This window comes from Salmo salar, chromosome ssa19, assembly GCF_905237065.1.
Source record: "Salmo salar chromosome ssa19, Ssal_v3.1, whole genome shotgun sequence".
In the NCBI taxonomy this organism is placed as follows: Eukaryota; Metazoa; Chordata; class Actinopteri; order Salmoniformes; family Salmonidae; genus Salmo; species Salmo salar.
In genome coordinates this window covers 76,076,515-76,098,481 of record NC_059460.1, presented here as the reverse complement: position 1 = coordinate 76,098,481, position 21,967 = coordinate 76,076,515, and the positions used below count along the sequence as shown (strand labels likewise).

General features: G+C 47.3%; 1 protein-coding gene across 8 annotated transcripts in view; it reads right to left on the bottom strand.

Annotated features, from left to right (window-relative positions):
- LOC106579653 (lethal(3)malignant brain tumor-like protein 4) overlaps positions 1-21,967 on the bottom strand; it is a 127,041-nt gene that overhangs the window by 57,419 nt on the left and 47,655 nt on the right. For all 8 annotated transcript variants that reach the window (XM_014159770.2, XM_014159775.2, XM_014159773.2 and 5 more), the window contains exons 13-16: positions 20,137-20,251; positions 17,981-18,092; positions 11,355-11,537; positions 9,532-9,681 (exon numbers count right to left, since the gene is read on the bottom strand). In XM_014159770.2, the coding sequence (XP_014015245.2) occupies positions 9,532-9,681; positions 11,355-11,537; positions 17,981-18,092; positions 20,137-20,251 (560 nt within the window). The remainder of the gene's footprint in view (positions 1-9,531; positions 9,682-11,354; positions 11,538-17,980; positions 18,093-20,136; positions 20,252-21,967) is intronic.

Genomic DNA, 21,967 nt, shown 5'->3' with positions numbered 1-21,967 from the left:
CTGTCTAGCCCTAGCCCTAACAACAGGAGAACCTGTCTAGCCCTAGACCTAACACCAGGAGAACCTGTCTAGCCCTAGACCTAACAACAGGAGAACCTGTCTAGCCCTAACAACAGGAGAACCTGTCTAGCCCTAGACCTAACAACAGGAGAACCTGTCTAGCCCTAGACCTAACAACAGGAGAACCTGTCTAGCCCTAGACCTAACAACAGGAGAACCTGTCTAGCCCTAACAACAGGAGAACCTGTCTAGCCCTAGACCTAACAACAGGAGAACCTGTCTAGCCCTAGACCTAACAACAGGAGAACCTGTCTAGCCCTAGACCTAACAACAGGAGAACCTGTCTAGCCCTAACAACAGGAGAACCTGTCTAACCCTAACACCAGGAGAACCTGTCTAGCCCTAACACCAGGAGAACCAGTCTAGCCCTAACAGGAGAACCTGTCTAACCCTAACACCAGGAGACCCTGTCTAGCCCTAACACCAGGAGACCCTGTCTAGCCCTAACACCAGGAGACCCAGTCTAGCCCTAACACCAGGAGACCCTGTCTAGCCCTAACACCAGGAGACCCTGTCTAACCCTAACACCAGGAGACCCTGTCTAGCCCTAACACCAGGAGACCCTGTCTAACCCTAACACCAACAGGAGAACCAGTCTAGCCCTAACACCAGGAGACCCAGTCTAGTCCTAACACCAGGAGACCCTGTCTAGCCCTAACACCAGGAGACCCTGTCTAGCCCTAACACCAGGAGACCCTGTCTAGCCCTAACACCAGGAGAACCTGTCTAGCCCTAACACCAGGAGAACCTGTCTAGCCCTAACACCAGGAGAACCTGTCTAGCCCTAACACCAGGAGACCCTGTCTAACCCTAACACCAGGAGACCCTGTCTATCCCTAACACCAACAGGAGAACCAGTCTAGCCCTAACCCCAACAGGAGAACCAGTCTAGCCCTAACCCCAACAGGAGAACCAGTCTAGCCCTAACCCCAACAGGAGAACCAGTCTAGCCCTAACACCAGGAGAACCAGTCTAGCCCTAACACCAGGAGACCCAGTCTAGCCCTAACACCAGGAGACCCTGTCTAGCCCTAACACCAGGAGACCCTGTCTAGCCCTAACACCAGGAGACCCTGTCTAGCCCTAACACCAGGAGAACCAGTCTAGCCCTAACACCAGGAGAACCAGTCTAGCCCTAACACCAGGAGAACCTGTCTAGCCCTAGACCTAACAACAGGAGAACCTGTCTAGCCCTAGACCTAACAACAGGAGAACCTGTCTAGCCCTAGCCCTAACAACAGGAGAACCTGTCTAGCCCTAGACCTAACAACAGGAGAACCTGTCTAGCCCTAACAACAGGAGAACCTGTCTAGCCCTAACAACAGGAGAACCTGTCTAGCCCTAGACCTAACAACAGGAGAACCTGTCTAGCCCTAGACCTAACAACAGGAGAACCTGTCTAGCCCTAACAACAGGAGAACCTGTCTAGCCCTAACAACAGGAGACCCTGTCTAGCCCTAACAACAGGAGAACCTGTCTAGCCCTAACAACAGGAGAACCTGTCTAGCCCTAACAACAGGAGAACCTGTCTAGCCCTAGACCTAACAACAGGAGAACCAGTCTAACCCTAGCCCTAACAACAGGAGAACCTGTCTAGCCCTAGACCTAACAACAGGAGAACCAGTCTAACCCTAACACCAACAGGAGAACCAGTCTAGCCCTAACCCCAACAGGAGAACCAGTCTAGCCCTAACCCCAACAGGAGAACCAGTCTAGCCCTAACCCCAACAGGAGAACCAGTCTAGCCCTAACCCCAACAGGAGAACCAGTCTAGCCCTAACCCCAACAGGAGAACCAGTCTAGCCCTAACACCAGGAGAACCAGTCTAGCCCTAACACCAGGAGACCCAGTCTAGCCCTAACACCAGGAGACCCTGTCTAGCCCTAACACCAGGAGACCCTGTCTAGCCCTAACACCAGGAGACCCTGTCTAACCCTAACACCAGGAGACCCTGTCTAGCCCTAACACCAGGAGACCCTGTCTAGTCCTAACACCAGGAGACCCTGTCTAGCCCTAACACCAGGAGAACCTGTCTAGCCCTAACACCAGGAGACCCTGTCTAGCCCTAACACCAGGAGACCCTGTCTAGCCCTAACACCAGGAGACCCTGTCTAGCCCTAACACCAGGAGACCCTGTCTAGCCCTAACACCAGGAGACCCTGTCTAGCCCTAACACCAGGAGACCCAGTCTAGCCCTAGACCTAACAGGAGAACCTGTCTAGCCCTAGACCTAACAACAGGAGAACCTGTCTAGCCCTAACAACAGGAGAACCTGTCTAGCCCTAACAACAGGAGAGCCTGTCTAGCCCTAACACCAGGAGAACCTGTCTAGCCCTAGACCTAACAACAGGAGAACCTGTCTAGCCCTAGACCTAACAACAGGAGAACCTGTCTAGCCCTAGACCTAACACCAGGAGAACCTGTCTAGCCCTAACAACAGGAGAACCTGTCTAGCCCTAACAACAGGAGAACCTGTCTAGCCCTAGACCTAACAACAGGAGAACCTGTCTAGCCCTAGACCTAACAACAGGAGAACCTGTCTAGCCCTAGACCTAACAACAGGAGAACCTGTCTAGCCCTAGCCCTAACAACAGGAGAACCTGTCTAGCCCTAACACCAGGAGAACCTGTCTAACCCTAACAGGAGAACCTGTCTAACCCTAACACCAGGAGAACCAGTCTAGCCCTAACAGGAGAACCTGTCTAACCCTAACACCAGGAGACCCTGTCTAGCCCTAACACCAGGAGAACCTGTCTAGCCCTAACACCAGGAGAACCTGTCTAGCCCTAACACCAGGAGAACCTGTCTAACCCTAACACCAGGAGAACCTGTCTAGCCCTAACCCTAACACCAGGAGAACCTGTCTAGCCCTAACACCAGGAGAACCTGTCTAGCCCTAACCCTAACACCAGGAGACCCTGTCTAGCCCTAACCCTAACACCAGGAGACCCTGTCTAGCCCTAACCCTAACACCAGGAGACCCTGTCTAGCCCTAACACCAGGAGACCCTGTCTAGCCCTAACACCAGGAGACCCTGTCTAGCCCTAACACCAGGAGAACCTGTCTAGCCCTAACACCAGGAGACCCTGTCTAGCCCTAACACCAGGAGAACCTGTCTAGCCCTAACACCAGGAGACCCTGTCTAACCCTAACACCAACAGGAGAACCAGTCTAGCCCTAACCCCAACAGGAGAACCAGTCTAGCCCTAACCCCAACAGGAGAACCAGTCTAGCCCTAACCCCAACAGGAGAACCAGTCTAGCCCTAACACCAGGAGAACCAGTCTAGCCCTAACACCAGGAGACCCAGTCTAGCCCTAACACCAGGAGACCCTGTCTAGCCCTAACACCAGGAGACCCTGTCTAGCCCTAACACCAGGAGACCCTGTCTAGCCCTAACACCAGGAGACCCTGTCTAGCCCTAACACCAGGAGACCCTGTCTAGCCCTAACACCAGGAGACCCTGTCTAGCCCTAACACCAGGAGACCCTGTCTAGCCCTAACACCAGGAGAACCTGTCTAGCCCTAACACCAGGAGACCCTGTCTAGCCCTAACACCAGGAGACCCTGTCTAGCCCTAACACCAGGAGACCCTGTCTAGCCCTAACACCAGGAGACCCTGTCTAGCCCTAACACCAGGAGAACCAGTCTAGCCCTAGACCTAACAACAGGAGAACCTGTCTAGCCCTAGACCTAACAACAGGAGAACCTGTCTAGCCCTAGACCTAACAACAGGAGAACCTGTCTAGCCCTAGACCTAACAACAGGAGAACCTGTCTAGCCCTAGACCTAACAACAGGAGAACCAGTCTAACCCTAACACCAACAGGAGAACCAGTCTAACCCTAACACCAACAGGAGAACCAGTCTAGCCCTAACCCCAACAGGAGAACCAGTCTAGCCCTAACCCCAACAGGAGAACCAGTCTAGCCCTAACCCCAACAGGAGAACCAGTCTAGCCCTAACCCCAACAGGAGAACCAGTCTAGCCCTAACACCAGGAGACCCAGTCTAGCCCTAACACCAGGAGACCCTGTCTAACCCTAACACCAGGAGACCCTGTCTAGCCCTAACACCAGGAGACCCTGTCTAGCCCTAACACCAGGAGACCCTGTCTAGCCCTAACACCAGGAGAACCAGTCTAGCCCTAGACCTAACAACAGGAGAACCTGTCTAGCCCTAGACCTAACAACAGGAGAACCTGTCTAGCCCTAACAACAGGAGAACCTGTCTAGCCCTAGACCTAACAACAGGAGAACCTGTCTAGCCCTAGACCTAACAACAGGAGAACCTGTCTAGCCCTAGACCTAACACCAGGAGAACCTGTCTAGCCCTAGCCCTAACAACAGGAGAACCTGTCTAGCCCTAACACCAGGAGACCCTGTCTAGCCCTAACACCAGGAGACCCTGTCTAGCCCTAACAACAGGAGAACCTGTCTAGCCCTAACACCAGGAGAACCTGTCTAACCCTAACACCAGGAGAACCTGTCTAACCCTAACACCAGGAGAACCAGTCTAGCCCTAACAGGAGAACCTGTCTAGCCCTAACACCAGGAGAACCTGTCTAGCCCTAACACCAGGAGAACCTGTCTAGCCCTAACACCAGGAGAACCTGTCTAGCCCTAACACCAGGAGAACCTGTCTAGCCCTAACACCAGGAGAACCTGTCTAGCCCTAACACCAGGAGAACCTGTCTAGCCCTAACACCAGGAGAACCTGTCTAGCCCTAACACCAGGAGAACCTGTCTAGCCCTAACACCAGGAGACCCTGTCTAGCCCTAAAACCAGGAGAACCTGTCTAGCCCTAACACCAGGAGAACCTGTCTAGCCCTAACACCAGGAGAACCTGTCTAGCCCTAACACCAGGAGAACCTGTCTAACCCTAACACCAGGAGAACCTGTCTAGCCCTAACCCTAACACCAGGAGAACCTGTCTAGCCCTAACACCAGGAGACCCTGTCTAGCCCTAACCCTAACACCAGGAGACCCTGTCTAACCCTAACACCAGGAGACCCTGTCTAGCCCTAACACCAGGAGACCCTGTCTAACCCTAACACCAGGAGACCCTGTCTAACCCTAACACCAGGAGACCCTGTCTAGCCCTAACACCAGGAGACCCTGTCTATCCCTAACACCAGGAGACCCTGTCTAGCCCTAACACCAGGAGACCCTGTCTAGCCCTAACACCAGGAGACCCTGTCTAACCCTAACACCAGGAGACCCTGTCTAGTCCTAGACCTAACAACAGGAGAACCAGTCTAGCCCTAACACCAGGAGACCCTGTCTATCCCTAACACCAGGAGACCCTGTCTAGCCCTAACACCAGGAGACCCAGTCTAGCCCTAGACCTAACAGGAGACCCTGTCTAGCCCTAACACCAGGAGACCCTGTCTAGCCCTAACACCAGGAGACCCTGTCTAGCCCTAACACCAGGAGAACCAGTCTAGCCCTAGACCTAACAACAGGAGAACCTGTCTAGCCCTAACACCAGGAGAACCAGTCTAACCCTAACACCAGGAGACCCTGTCTAGCCCTAACACCAGGAGACCCTGTCTAGCCCTAACACCAGGAGACCCTGTCTAGCCCTAACACCAGGAGACCCTGTCTAGCCCTAACACCAGGAGACCCTGTCTAGCCCTAACACCAGGAGAACCTGTCTAGCCCTAACACCAGGAGAACCTGTCTAGCCCTAACACCAGGAGACCCTGTCTAGCCCTAACACCAGGAGACCCTGTCTAGCCCTAACACCAGGAGACCCTGTCTAGCCCTAACACCAGGAGACCCTGTCTAGCCCTAACACCAACAGGAGAACCAGTCTAGCCCTAACCCCAACAGGAGAACCAGTCTAGCCCTAACCCCAACAGGAGAACCAGTCTAGCCCTAACCCCAACAGGAGAACCAGTCTAGCCCTAACCCCAACAGGAGAACCAGTCTAGCCCTAACCCCAACAGGAGAACCAGTCTAGCCCTAACACCAGGAGAACCAGTCTAGCCCTAACACCAGGAGACCCAGTCTAGCCCTAACACCAGGAGACCCTGTCTAGCCCTAACACCAGGAGACCCTGTCTAGCCCTAACACCAGGAGAACCAGTCTAACCCTAACACCAGGAGACCCTGTCTAGCCCTAACACCAGGAGACCCTGTCTAGCCCTAACACCAGGAGAACCTGTCTAGCCCTAACACCAGGAGACCCTGTCTAGCCCTAACACCAGGAGACCCTGTCTAGCCCTAACACCAGGAGACCCTGTCTAGCCCTAACACCAGGAGACCCTGTCTAACCCTAACACCAGGAGAACCTGTCTAGCCCTAACACCAGGAGACCCTGTCTAGCCCTAACACCAGGAGAACCAGTCTAGCCCTAGACCTAACAACAGGAGAACCTGTCTAGCCCTAGACCTAACAACAGGAGAACCTGTCTAGCCCTAACAACAGGAGAACCTGTCTAGCCCTAGACCTAACAACAGGAGAACCTGTCTAGCCCTAGACCTAACAACAGGAGAACCAGTCTAGCCCTAGACCTAACACCAGGAGAACCTGTCTAGCCCTAGACCTAACAACAGGAGAACCTGTCTAGCCCTAGACCTAACAACAGGAGAACCTGTCTAGCCCTAGACCTAACAACAGGAGAACCTGTCTAGCCCTAGACCTAACACCAGGAGAACCTGTCTAGCCCTAGACCTAACAACAGGAGAACCTGTCTAGCCCTAGACCTAACAACAGGAGAACCTGTCTAGCCCTAGACCTAACAACAGGAGAACCTGTCTAGCCCTAGACCTAACAACAGGAGAACCTGTCTAGCCCTAACAACAGGAGAACCTGTCTAGCCCTAGCCCTAACAACAGGAGAACCTGTCTAGCCCTAACAACAGGAGAACCTGTCTAGCCCTAGACCTAACACCAGGAGAACCTGTCTAGCCCTAGACCTAACACCAGGAGAACCTGTCTAGCCCTAGCCCTAACAACAGGAGAACCTGTCTAGCCCTAGCCCTAACAACAGGAGACCCTGTCTAGCCCTAACACCAGGAGACCCTGTCTAGCCCTAACACCAGGAGACCCTGTCTAGCCCTAACACCAGGAGACCCTGTCTAGCCCTAACACCAGGAGACCCTGTCTAACCCTAACACCAGGAGACCCTGTCTAGTCCTAACACCAGGAGACCCTGTCTAGCCCTAACACCAGGAGACCCTGTCTAGCCCTAACACCAGGAGACCCTGTCTAACCCTAACACCAGGAGACCCTGTCTAGCCCTAACACCAGGAGAACCTGTCTAGCCCTAACACCAGGAGACCCTGTCTAGCCCTAACACCAGGAGAACCTGTCTAGCCCTAACCCTAACACCAGGAGAACCTGTCTAGCCCTAACACCAGGAGAACCTGTCTAGCCCTAGCCCTAACACCAGGAGAACCTGGCTAGTGCGGGCTGTATGAGGGGAAAACCATTAAATATCAATCTCACTAGGATGCAGGGTTCTATAATCTGTTTGCTCTATATATTATTGTTGTGCCCTCCCTCCCTCCTGCTCTCTCAGGTAACATCTGCAACAGTAGGGCTCCGTAATGACAGAGCATTTGCGTTTACATGAGCTTTGGACGAGGCGGGGATGTCTCTCCCATACCACATCAGTCTGCTGACAGGAGAGGGTAAATCATAGTGGCCGGGGTGGGGATAGGGGTGAAAACACAATCTGTAGGGATGTGTAGCTATTTCTTTTATGAATTTACGATTGATTTGACTTTGGCTAGAAATGTCTTGAGGTAATATTTGGTTTGACTTGAATCAATACTGCAGATACAGTAGGGATCTGTTCTAATTTAAAATAGGTTTTGTGGGCTTAGGGAGATTGGAGGTTTAATTGAATCAATCCAGCATTACGTGTGAGTGTTTGAGTGTGTATGCACGTGTGTGTGTGCATGTATAAACAGATGCCTCATATTTAGTGACGGAGGGGAAGAAAGAAAAAAATTAAATCGATAAAGTTACACGTCGCAATTTTATTTTGGACGATATTATAAAATTGATACTTTGGCTCAAACTATCGATTTGTAAAAAAAAATATATGATTTTTTTTTGCAAGGTAGCGTTAGCTAGTGCTAGTCGGCTGTACCTGCACCGGTATTGTTCATCTTATATCTTGTTCTTCATCGTCTTTTTATATAGTGAGCCAACATGTTTTCAGCACTTTTATATCCCTGACTGATCAAAAAAAAAAATCTCTCTGCAGCAGACATATAGTGTGCAATATGTTGGATACATACAGAATTGTGAGAATCATATCGGCACCTAAGTATCATGGGAAGTATCGTATGGTGAGGTCCCTGGCCTCCCCAGCCCTACTCGTGTCTCTGGGATCTGCACAGCATCGAAGTGCTCTGACCACAGTCCAACCACAGAGACAGACTGAGCCGAGTGGAGCCAGTGCAGCCCAGGGCCAGTTCTGGATCAGTGCCCCTGCATCAACACCCTGTCAACCCCACCGACAAGAGCCCCAGGGAGCCTCGCTAAAAGCTGGGTGTCAGCGCAGGCGGCTGTCTACAAAGGCCCTGCTAGAGAGTACAGAGACCGATGTGACGGAGACGCAGAGCAGTCCCACACTGACTCAGAGAGAGGAGATGCAGGTGGTGCTATAAGATGATGCAGGTGGTGCTATAAGATGAGATGGCTAACGCTTTCATATAATATTGACAGAGGAGGAAATTGGACTGGGAGGAGACACCGACGCACAAAAGTACAATTCAAAATGGCTGCCATTTGAAAGATGTACAGTAAAAATGCCCAGACCTCATATTTTCAAACAAAAATAAAATAATATTGATTTAATTTCAAGAAATTCAGCTCAGTAATGACCTCCTCTCACTCAAAAATCCATCACCTGTCATACATATCCTAACAACGTGGTCAACAACTACTATGGTTCCCCAGAGTAACCGGTCTTATCCGAAGATACAGAGTGGTGAAACGGTAGCCACAGATTTGCATAACCACCCTACCTTATATTATCCCGGCACGGTAGGGAGATCGGAGGGAATCACGCCTTCGACCTGCTGAGAGTATGGAGATATAGCAATACCATTTGCACATATTGTGATGACCCGAACCATACAGTGCTGACTTGTAATATTCCTTTCACGTTGTCGTTCGCAGCATGGATGCATAATCATGGATGCATAATCAGGCCAGCTCAGTACAGCTCAGATGGCTCAGTAGTCTAACAGGGCTCCCGAGTGGCGCAGCGGTCTAAGGCACTGCATCTCAGTGCTAGAGGCGTCACTACAGACACCCTGGTTCAAATCCAGGCTGTATCACAACCGGCTGTGACTGGGAGTCCCATAGGGCGGTGCACAATTGGCCCAGCGTCGTCTGGGTTTGGCAGGTGTAGGCCGTCATTGTAAATAAGAATTTGTTCTTAACTGACTTGCCTAGTTAAATAAAGGTTACACAAAAAAGGCCTTATGGCCTGAGGTGTAGTGTATAGTCTACCTGCTGGGTAGCCGGCCTCTCTTCCCCAGAGAAAGCAGTTTCTGTCCCTGAGCCATGGCTGCTTCCTCCCTGGGCTCTCTCTTCACCATGGGGTTGGCTGGGGGGCGACCTCTGAGACGAGCAGCCCCCTCGTACCCCGACAGCATTGCCCTGAGAGAGAGAGAGAGGGAGGGGAGGATAAACATTTGAGAAAAAGAAAGAGTGCGAGGAAGGGAGAGACAGAGGGTGAGTGGGCAGGGGGAGAGAGAGTATAAAAGGGAGAGAGAGATCGAGAGGGTGAGTGGGCAGGGGGAGAGAGAGGATAAAAGGGAGAGAGAGATCGAGAGGGTGAGTGGGCAGGGGGAGAGAGATAGTGAGAGAATGATGGAGAGAGAATAGGAGGATGAACATTAGAAAGACAGCTACACAGACGGGCAGGCGGTCAGAAAATCAATAGGGACTGGAAATAGCCTTAGAGGAGATGTGGGACGTCTACATATAGTTGATTTGAATTATTTAAGATCAACATGTGTGTTTAACAGGGGGCATGAAGTTCAGGTGAGGACGTTCTCTGCCAAAGACAAGGTATAGGTATGCTCAATTGCATACAACCACACGTTGCAGTGTTGCAATAGCATGAACAAATGTTTTTGTCAGTACTACAGTGGAATAATAACACAAAACTGTATCAGATGCTGTAAGAATAGTGTCTAGACACACCCAACAGCTAGATGCCTCCGTAGTCTGTACAGAGAGGTGCATGCAGGAGTACCAATGGTCTTGCTTTTGTACTATATGCCCAGATCAAAGATACATTATTTTCTTTAAGGAAACATTTTCACGTACTGTAAGCGATCGATAATCACTAAAAGAAATGCTGACCTTGAACGTAACATCCTCACGAGTAACCACTAGCACAGCCTACTCTTACAGTCTTTGGCAGGTACCACAACTTGACACCGTTCCAAATCGTATCACAAACACAGCATTACTTTAATTAGCTTCTCTAAACATCCCGACAAATGACATTTTAATCTGACATTACATCCGACACATTAAAGACACCTCGGAGTTGATAATCGAGTTTGTTTTATATTAAAACCGCTCATCACGGCTCGGCTCCCGTTAGGCTATTAGACTTGAAAAGCTTCCTACTGTAAACTCTGGCAGGCTAGCCATCCACGGCCCAACCAGGCCTAGACGGATGGAGCAGACCCAATGCAATTGCAGAAAATCCCTCTGAGCAGCGTGTAAACTAAGCCGATCAGCGGTGCTGAGTCGGCGTTTGACCAAACGCTTCTGATTCTAAACACTTATGTATCTGCTGTGGACATGGTGGGAAAATGCAACTCACCGCCCATAAAAACGTATTTGACAGAGAAGTCAACAACACGTGATCTGCCTCGTCTCCGACTCCATCGTTTGACGGAAACAGTCTAACCTTGGAATATGCAGAGAGTGGCGTGCGGTCCTCTCTTATGCCTTTTAGATAAAGCCTTAAAAATGTAATGACAGCTGCTCCTTTGCTAGATTAGAACAGTATCAGGTCCCCTCAGTGGAATCTGAAACAATGGTTAAATTACATTGGTTTGCATTTAGCCAAGTCTCCCCTCCTTCCAAGGCTGTAGGCAGTTTCAATTAGAAATCTCAGTTGGGTGGCGACACCGACAGTGTTTAAAGACTGAAAATGCATCCCTTCCTCCTCCACTCGTCACTTATATCTGACATGTCAGGATGGGTGAAAGCTTTCATTAGTGAGGATGGAAGGAAGAATTTTAACCCATTTCAAACAGGGCCAGCTGGCCACCTTGATGCGTCATCACAATGACATCACACGCCCTCACCTGGTCTCCATGGGAACATCCTGGGGTGGCGTGGCTTCCTCCTGGTCATCGGCGGTGCACAGCCTCTTGGTCTTCTGGACAAAGTGCACAGGGACAAAGGTGATCTGCTTCTCGCCGCCCAGACGGTCGGGCAGCACGACCTCCTTCTTCATGTTGATGTCAGAGTAGGGACAGCCGAAGGCACTGTGGAGGGGAGAGAAGGGAGGAGGGGTGAGAGAGAGAGAGAGAGAAAGAGAGAGTGACAGAGAGAGACAGATAGAAAGATTGAGCCAGGAAGAGAAAGAGCGAGAGAGAAAAGAAAGGGCGTCAAGCTCATGCACTTCTCAGTCGGCCAGCCCAGGATGCAGCAGCAGGACATGTTTGGCCCAGTCTGTCACAGCGTATTAGTCAAACTGGCCCTTCAAAATTACAATGTGGAGAAAGTCAGTGTAAAAACTGCTCAGCGTGTGGTGCTGAGTTCCAGGCCACCAGAAACAGTAAAGAGTAAAGACATATTGCTATTGTGTGGCTGTTCAAAGTATTTAATTATATGAATCTCTAGGCTTCGCTGACCTAGAGCACATTTTCTGCAGCAAATCACTACTTTAGAAATTCAGAGGCTAGCTCTGTCTATCTGAGGATTCAACTCCTTTCCCCGCTCTCTCCCTCTTCCCCTCCCTTTTCCTCTCCTGCTCCCCCCTCTTCCGCTCCCCTCCCTCCCGCTCCCCCCTCTTCCTCTCCCCTCCCTCCCATACTTATTTTAGTTCAGTTCAGTGAATTCCACTTTAGACCGTGACTCAAGTGGCAACAACGTTCCACAAAACAGCAAGAAGACAAACCTTGAAATAAACATGAAAAATACATTACAAACCACAATGAAGAGGCCAAAAAACGTGATGAAGTAATGAGAGAATGCAGCAAATGAAGTATGAAATGGAGTGAAAGATAAAGAGAGGGAGACAGAGATACAGAGAGAGAGAGAGAGAGAGAGAGAGAGAGAGAGAGAGAGAGAGAGAGAGAGCGCAAAGCTCTTCAATGTTTTTCCATTGATACTTGTCGAATACCTCAGGATTTTTGGAAAAGCCACCCTGAGGGTTCTGATACTAATTAGCTTGATGCTGTGTCATTGACAGGAGAGAACTGAGACACTCTTTATTTTGGGGGGACTTAACGTATTCACATCTGGGGATGGAACTCCATCTGGCAGGCGACGCTGTTCTCGTAACGCGCGCACACACACACGACCCCATGACTGACTAAGTGAACATTGGTGATGAAAGACTGAGTAATACCTCAAATATACTGCCCTTATAAACAGAGATGTGTAGCACACTCTTACCTTTCCACACAGACCTGAGGGGACCTGCAGCCCCATCTGCAGAATTAGCAGACTCCACTTCTTTCAAGTTGAGGCTGTACTTATCTTTTAAAGGGATACTTCGGGATTTGGGCATTTTTATGTCTCTGCGTCCAGTATGAAGAAAGTTAGAGGTAGTTTCGCGAGCCAATGCTAACTAGCGTTGGCTCGCCAGTCATTGCTAACTAGTGCAATGACTGAAGTGCAATGACTGAAAGTCTATGGTATCTGCTAGCAATAGTTAGCAATTACGCTAACGCTAGTTAACAACCTCTTTCAAACTGCAGGCAGAGACATACAAATGACATCCATGAGTTAATCTCTGGGGAAGTAGACAAGGGGCCTCAATGCCAAAATCCTGAAGTATCCCTTTAAGGCCTTGGCTAACAGTGGGAGAGTATAGATTTACAGATACAGCTGACAACTCTCACATTCTGATCGCTGAAAAGCTGGCCAACCATGACTGACAAAATACAGTAACGAGTGGAAGAGGGATCTCCATAAGTGTCACAGCAAGCAACTGAAGCAAGTCACTGGGGTGAGGGCCAACTCTCGTTTGTTTCCCGCATTATTATTTTCAAGGCAGGGCATCCCCAAAGCAACATCCAGGCATGCTTTGACATGACAACTTTCAACCAAGTGGCCAAACTCTGCCAGCTAGGGGACCAACAGAGCTAAGTGGGCGGCCGTACCTGCCTATATAAAATGGTAGAGGAAACGCTGGTACATACAACTAGTTTCAGGGCATAGGAGTGAGAGGTCAGAAGACAAAGATGAGTTCCTCTAACACCGTCACACAGTCTTCACGCTCCACTACAGTCCATAAGCTCCCTTTACACATCTCAAGTCTGGCCATGAATTTGACGAAATTCCACTGGAAACAGGAGTAGATAAGACTTACGAGCGAGCGAGAGCGAGAGAGCACTCTGTTGGAAGGACACGGGTAAATCTAGAAAATGTTGGACCGAGAAAGATACACAACGGCCAAATCTGTTTTTGTTATTTACGTACTTACAGATGTAGTAATTAATCAAGTTATTATGTGTTTACTGCTAAGCTGCTAACACAATGCATTTGTCCTCACACACACACACACACACACCGGCATCTGCTGCCATAACATCACACAACTCTCCCCCTTTCTGCCTTGGGACCAACTAAACCGTGCGCGGACCAAGGAGAAACACAGATATGTACATTTTTGATAAGGTATTGGAACTGAGCCTTCTGCAGACTGGAGACTTTAAGCCCTGGACAAGACAATTTCTGTTGACGCCCGCTGTGGAAATCCACAACGCTTGTGTTCATTAAAATGGAATGATGCATGATAGGACAGCAGAACCACTAGCAACTGAAGCAGGAGGAGCTCAGAAATAGACTGCAGCAGCAGTAGTGAGCGTTGAGAAAAAGGAGAAGGTTCTGTCACCATATTCTGTGTCCTTTCCTCCACTGCAGATAAGAGATAAGATCAATTTGAGGAAAGGGTCGTGCTGGATTGTTCTGAAACTCAGGAAAGAGCCAAAGCGGGCCCTTTCCAATTACATTATCTCAAGGTGATCTCGATGGAAATCGACATGACTTGTTTTTGTGCGGGGTCATGAGCTGACCCTTTAAGGTCAAAATGTTAAATAACCAATATAATGTATAAAACGCTCAAGGTCCCTCAACGCATACAAGTTTTATTATTATAATATTTTTCTTCAAGTAAATGCACCATTTTATAAATATTCTCGTGGGGTAATGAGATTGCATAACGCTCGCTAAAACAGTACATGAACTCTGGCTACCTCATCACGTAATCTCCAAGCTAATACCAAACTTCACATCAGGATAACATTACCTCTTCACCAATAATAACACTTTACATCAAAATGATTAAGGCTGCTGGAGCGTACTGCTGGAGCGTACTGCTGGAGCGTACTGCTGGAGCGTACTGCCGTGCGGGGGTATTAAATACAGTAGCTTCCACGTACTGCAGAAATGACGGAAGACACTTCTATGGGAGTGAGTGAGAGTGTCTTGTTTACTTTTTTTAACATCATAAAGACAATGGGGAGAAAACTACTCTGAAGGGAACCTCAACCTTTCAGAGAGAGACATATTTCATTCTGTCATAACAAAAGAAGCAATTACATTTCTACTTCATTTTAATTCATGCATATGGAATGCAAATTAGTTGCTAATGAGGTTGGGTTCGTGACAGGTTTTCTAAAACGTGGTGGATTTCTTTTCTGCAGCAGCAGCAGGGCTTATACGTAGAATGGTACTGCGGATGGGGAGTCGGTCAGGAGCCATTGTAATCATTGGTCTTTCAGGAGGATCCCACTGTAGCTAGTGGAGAGGGGCGGGGAGAGAAGAATATGCATGGTCTCTCATTACATTCAGCGTTGATTACATCCTTGGAAAAGGTGTGGTATCAAAATAGCAGAGGGCGAGTTGAATCCTCAGACAGATGCTCGGGGGGGGAGAGAGAGCGCGTGAGAGAAAGAAAGAAAAAGAGAATGAGATCGAGAGAGAGAGAATGAGATCGAGAAAGAGAGCGAGACAGATGCTCAGGGAGAGAGACAAGGGTAGGCTACAGGGTGGAGAGGAATCCTCAGACAGATGCTCAGGGAGAGAGAGAGACAGAAATTGAGAGAGAGAGAGACAGATGCTCAGGGAGAGAGAGACAGCGAGGAGGGTAGGCTACAGGGTTGGCTTCACCAGGCTTCATCAGCCCTCTTTCTCCCCTTTGTGGAGGCACTCCTCCAACCTCACCGTTGTTGCATGGAGCCAACCAACCGGCAGCTTATCTATTACCCAATGACAAAGGCATCCAAGTCTCACCTTGCCAACCCCAGCTGCTGGTGGATAATACCTTCATTTGAGGTATTATCCCTTCCTAATCTGGATCAATGGAACAAACAGCAAATTGAGCAAAAATAAATGATGCCCCTAAACAATGGTGACATTCTATCAGAAAAGCTTGGGCATAAGTCTGGCCCAAACCATCCTTAGCTATTACCAGAAAGGATTTGATAGGTATAAGCAATATGCTGAAAGTCCTTCCAAGCCTATCAGGGGTTCGATACTGCGACCAAAACATTTGCATTTATGGTTCACAATAACCTTATTTAAAATTTTTACCATCATGATTTATTTAAGCAGTAAAATGTAATTACCCAAAATAAACCAACTTTCTGAAGAGGCAAATACGGCCCAGGAATGCCCCTGTCGGTGTGTGTCAGGACTCAACATTTGGGAAACCCCCCCGGGGCCAGTCAATCATCCCCGTCAGTGGGCAGCTTGGGCCAGTGAAAAAAATATTGTAATAATGCAATTTTCAATCTAGGCCAGTGGTCATCAACTGCACATTTCTGTAAAAAACAACAACTATAAAGCCTTGCGTTCCTATTTTTTATTTTATTCATCTCGTGCTGTTGGTGGTAGGTGCACCCATTCCAGCTGCCCTGGTCGCGAAGTAGGTGAATTGTTCCCATTCTGAAGGTACAAACCCACCTTCCCGCCGGTCCCGGAAAGCAAATCAAGTGGAATATAGGCCTACGCTGGCAAATCGGAATGCTCAGATTTCTCTGCAGTAACATAGCAAGCGTAAAAAAAGCTACAGCAAAGTTGATCTTGTGAGATTTCAAAACGTTTAAAACCAACTCTAGAGAGATGCTGTCAACGAATACAGCAAAGAGCTGCTGTTTTTATGACTGAATTCATGTTTAAAGTTCTTACTCACCACTGTCAACACTTTGTATTCAACACTTTGGCCACAGGAAGATCTTTGGGGGTGGGAATTGTTTTTGGGGCCCGTGTTACAGATGGGTATATTGGTATATTAGTGCGAAAAGTGCAAATCAATCCCAGAACAGCAGTAAAGGACCTTGTGAAGATGCTGGAAGAAACAGGTACAAAAGTATCTATATCCACAGTAAAACGAATCCTATATTGACATAACCTGAAAGGCCGCTCAGCAAGGAAGAAGCCACTGCTCAAAAACCGTCATAAAAAAGACACTACGGTTTGCAACTGTACATGGGGACAAAGATTGTACATTTTGGAGAAGTGTCCTCTGGTCTGATGAAACAAAAATAGAACTGTTTGGCCATAATGACCATTATTATGTTTGGAGGAAAAAGGGGGACGCTTGCAAGCCGAAGAAAACCATTGCAACTGTGAAGCACGGGGGTGCCGCATCATGTTATGTGGGGTGCTTTGCTGCAGGAGGGACTGGTGCACTTCACAAAATAGATAGCATCATAAGGAAGGAAAATGATGTGGATATATTGAAGCAACATCTCAAGACACCAGTCAGGAATTTAAAGCTTGGTCGCAAATGGGTCTTCCAAATGGACAATGACCCCAAGCATACTTCCAAAGTTGTGGCAAAATGGATTAAGGACAATAAAGTCAAGGTATTGGAGTGGCCATCACAAAGCCCTGACCTCAATCCTATAGAAAATATGTGGGCAGAACTGAAAAAGCGTGTGCGAGCAAGGAGGCCTACAAACCTGACTCAGTTACACCAGCTCTGTCAGGAGGAATGGGCAAATAAAATACATTTCTTAAATTTATCCCAGGCCAAACAAAATGGCACCCTGACATAGTTTAGTTCAGAGAATTTATTAGTCAGATGCACAGGGTCACAGATGTAATTGCGGAGTACAGTGAAATTCTTAAGGTACGAGCTCCAGTGCAGGTCAAGAGAAGTGAACGGGACAATAATATAAATAATAATATATATGGTACATATTTACAACTGTAAATAAGCTTTGTTGTGGACTGAAAACATCAAATTTTGTTTGTTTTTCTATTAAAAAAAGTGATTGAGAGCGAAAACCTGAACTGGGGGAAATCAGTACTTCTCCCCGCTTACTTTCTTTTCTCCCCCGTGATATCGTTCTGGTATTATTTTAATAGTCTCTTTTCTGTTCCAGTAACTATATCTAAATCAATGTAAGAAGACAAGGGCATGCTAATTTAAAAGATGGCTAGTTATATTAGCCTGGTTCTGTATGAAATGCATGCACATTATGGGCCATAGGCAAGGCCATTATCAACTATAAAAAAATATATATTTTGGGCGACCAAATCATGTGCTGGTGCCACAAACTGAAGAAGTTGGTAACACCAATGCCACCAGTGTAAAAAGTCAGTGTAGAACCCTGCTTTCAGAAACCAAGGTGGAGCTAATAACACATTGCTCATCCCTTTCAGATCTCCATGAAGTGCTTTGGAGATTGGGGTTGTTACTGGACCGGGCCATAGTGTCAGACAGTGTTGTCATCAACGGTTGTTTTACCTGTGGTGTCCTGTGTATTTGGCCCCTTTGATGTGGCCCACGCCCCTGCAGCCTGGGGTGGGACACACTCCCTGGGTCACGGAGCTCTTAAGGTCAGAAGATCCTGCATGTGCTGCATGGGGACAAAAACAAAACCAACAATCACAAGCCTTGCTTAATTTGAGGATAATGCTCCATATTTTTTGGAGCTGCACTGAAATCTAACAGTACAGCTCCCACAATCTTCATATTATCAATTTCTTTCAACCAATCATCAGTCATTTGTGTCAGTGCAGTACATATTGAGTGCCCTTCTCTAGAAGCATGCTGAAAGTCTGTTGTCAATTTGTTTACAGAGAAATAGCATTGTATTTGGTCATACACCATTATATCCAACAGCTTGCTTTAGAGTCAGATACCATCAGTAGCTTTCCATCTAAGTTGTCAAAGCCAGGAGGTTTGTTATTATTGATCAATAACAATAATCATTCCACCTCTCCCACACCAACTTAACAAAATTCTAACTTACAAAGCTTTTTTTCATCATTAGTTTAAAAAAAGTACCCCCTTTTTCTCCCCAATTTCGTTGTATCCAATTGTTAGTAGTTACTGTCTTGTCTCATCGCTACAACTCCCGCACGGACTTGGGAGAGGCGAAGGTCGAGAGCCATGTGTCCTCCGAAACACAACCCAACCAAGCCACACTGCTTCTTAACACAGCGCGCATCCAACCCGGAAGCCAGCCGCACCAATGTGTCGGAGGAAACGCCGTACACCTTGCGACCTGGTCAGCGTGCACGGCGCCCGGCCCGCCACAAGAGTCGCTAGTCCGCGATGAGACAAGGATATCCCTGCCGGCCAAACTCTCCCTAACCCGGACGACGCTAGGCCAATTGTGCACCTAAGTTTGCCCATTTCGCCAATGAAGTAATCATTCAAATAACTTGCAACATCAAATGGTTTTGTGATGAATAAGTCATCTGATTCAATGAAAGATGGAGTTTAAATTTGTCTTTCTGACAATAATTTCATTAAAAAAAGAACTCCAAAGTCTTTTCCCACAATTCTTTCTATCATTGATCTTGGCTTCATAATACATTTTCATTGTTTGATTTAGCCAATAGGCAAGTAGTAGGTTAACTTGGGTCAGCAACTGCTGTCAGTGGTATACATATATACATCTAACCCATGCGTGATGAGTAACTAAAATTGAGTTACAATGAATGGAAAAGGCCTTACAGAGGGTTAACTGGGGTAGACCAATACATATTTCGTGTGTCAGGGTAGACAAATAGCCCTTAAGGCTCTGCTTATGTGGTAGATTTCCAAAATGAAGAGATTAAGACCTCTAGAGCGACATCCAAAATGTATCTTGCCATAATACATTACCCACCAAACTTCTAAGACAAACCAAAATAAGATCTATGGTATTCAAGTCAGGTTTATGGCCTGTATTGCTGTTGCCAAGATAAAACGACTTCTTTCTCCCTGGCATACCCATGCACACACATTTCATTGGTCGTCCCAGACGTGTTTACCAAAAGGGGGAACTGAAGTGATTTGTTACAGTCTCTGAAGGAGACGAGTCCTCCACTTGGAATAAGATTAGACTTGTGTTCCTTATTTCTAAAATTGTTTTCCGTTGCAGCCTTTTACCCCTAAAAACAATTGGTCAGCGGTAAAACGTCAAGAAAAACAAATCACGGCCAATGTTGAAAGAGAAAAACAGATGGCATTCTTCGAAGGTCAAGACATTTTCAAGGTCAAGACATTTCATGCACTGTGCCAACCTGTCAATCACAACGAAGGACTACTTGGAAATGAATAAAAGTTTGTTTTCGGGCTGTATATGAAGATTTGGAGCGCACTACAAATCCCTGTGCGATAGAATGGTGCAAAGTGTTTTCTATCAGCTGTGCTCTAATGTCAGTGAGATTTACCTCTGAAAGGGACAGGATCAATACATGGGCTATGGAATTGTCTTTGAGAAGAATGGAGTCTACTGGTTTGTGTGTAGGTGAGGGTGTTGGGAAGTGGAACGGTTAGTGAAGAGCCCACACTCGCAGATGTGCACACACACAGCACACACACACACACACACACACACACAGATAAAAACACAAGCTCATTGCATTCACTGACGCGCACACACACACACAAAGGGGTTGTGAACTCACAGAGGGGGGGTTCCAGGGGGTGACCTGTCCGGGCACACCAGCCCACAGGGTGAAGGTCCGGCAGGTCAGAGTCCACCCAGAAGTCAAACTTCTCGTGCCAGCCATCAAAATGGATCTGATTGATACAGAGAGAAAGACATACACACAGATAAGACACACAGAGACCGAGAGAAATTGAAATACACAGAGAGAGAGAAACAAGAAACAACCACATTAGTATATCATTGTTCTTCATAAAGTGTGCTGTGACCATGTGTAAAATTACATTTGTATTGACTAAACTTGAAATATTTAGAAACCGTAGTAATCAAAAATGTTAGGACACCAAGTTTAACAATTATAGAGCTGGTTCAAAATACAGTACCTGCTCCTAGTAGAGGACTCTTTGAAACTACAATGTAATGCATGACATTAAATATGGTGTGTAAGATCTGATTATTTTTATTGTTTGATTTAACCTTTATTTTAACAGGGACGACATATTGCGACATAGGTCTCTTTTACAAATGTGCCCTGTCTGTCTGTCTATATATATATATAAAAACATAAATAAACATTATATGCAAACTATACTGAAAAACAATATAAAACGCAACATGTAAAGTGTTGGTCCCATGTTTCATGAGATAAAATAAAAAATCCCAGAAATGTCCCACATGCACAAAAACAGTATTTCTCTCATATTTTGGGCACAAATTTGTTTACATCCCTGTCAGTGAGCATTTCTCCTTCGCCAAGATAATCCAGCCACCTGACAGGTGTGGCATATCAAGAAGCTGATTAAACAGCATGATCATTACACAGATGCACCTTGTGCTGCGGACAATAAAAGGCCACTTTAAAATGTGCAGTTTGTCTCAAGTTTTGAGCGAGCGTGCAATTGGCATGCTGACTGAAGGAATGTCCACCCGAGCTGTTGCCAGAGAATTGAATGTTCTCTACCATAAGACACCTCCAACATCATTTTAGAGAATTACGTCCAGCCAGCCTCACAACCGCAGACCACATGTAAACACGCCAGTCCAGGACCTCCACATGCGGCTTCTTCACCTGCAGGATCGTCTGAGACCAGCCACCCGGACAGCTGATGAAACTGAGGAGTATTTATGTATGTATTCTGATTGGCTGGGCCTTGCTCCCCAGTTGGTGGGCAGGTCTCCCAAGTGGGTGGGCTTATGCACTCCCATGGCCGCACTTTTAATTGACTGATTTCCTTATATGAAATTATCACAAATCAGCCGGTTACATTTCTCCACAAATAAGTCCCCAATCAATACTTTACATTGCCAGAACAGCACAAGAACATCCAGATGAAACTTATTTTGTTCCAGCAATACGGTGCATTAAAACTAAAAGCAGATTTACCTAGGTCGGTGGAGACCCTAGGAACCTGAAGAGTTAACCAATCCTGTGAACGGGTTAGGCAACTCAGGTGCATATACTTCAAACAGCAAAGTTAGATAAGACTGAAGTTTATGAAGTAGGGCCTTGATTACACATCCTTATTTCAAGATGTATGAATTATACATTATGCTACTTAAAGCTAATCAATGAATCTTCCTCATTAGCTGGCAAGGGCTCTCATAGTGCAACTTTCAGCGCAATACTAAAGTTTCCACCAAAATCCTAATCTATACTAACATCACCAGCGCTTTGACCAATGCCTCTCAAAACTCACCGTGTTTTTAGATTTCTGTATCCAAATCATGATGACTTGTCAGCTGACAAGCAGCAGCTCATAACCATGGTTCAGTGGTGTTATAGTACTGACAAGCTGCAGCTCATAAGCATGGTTCAGTGGTGTTATAGTACTGACAAGCTGCAGCTCATA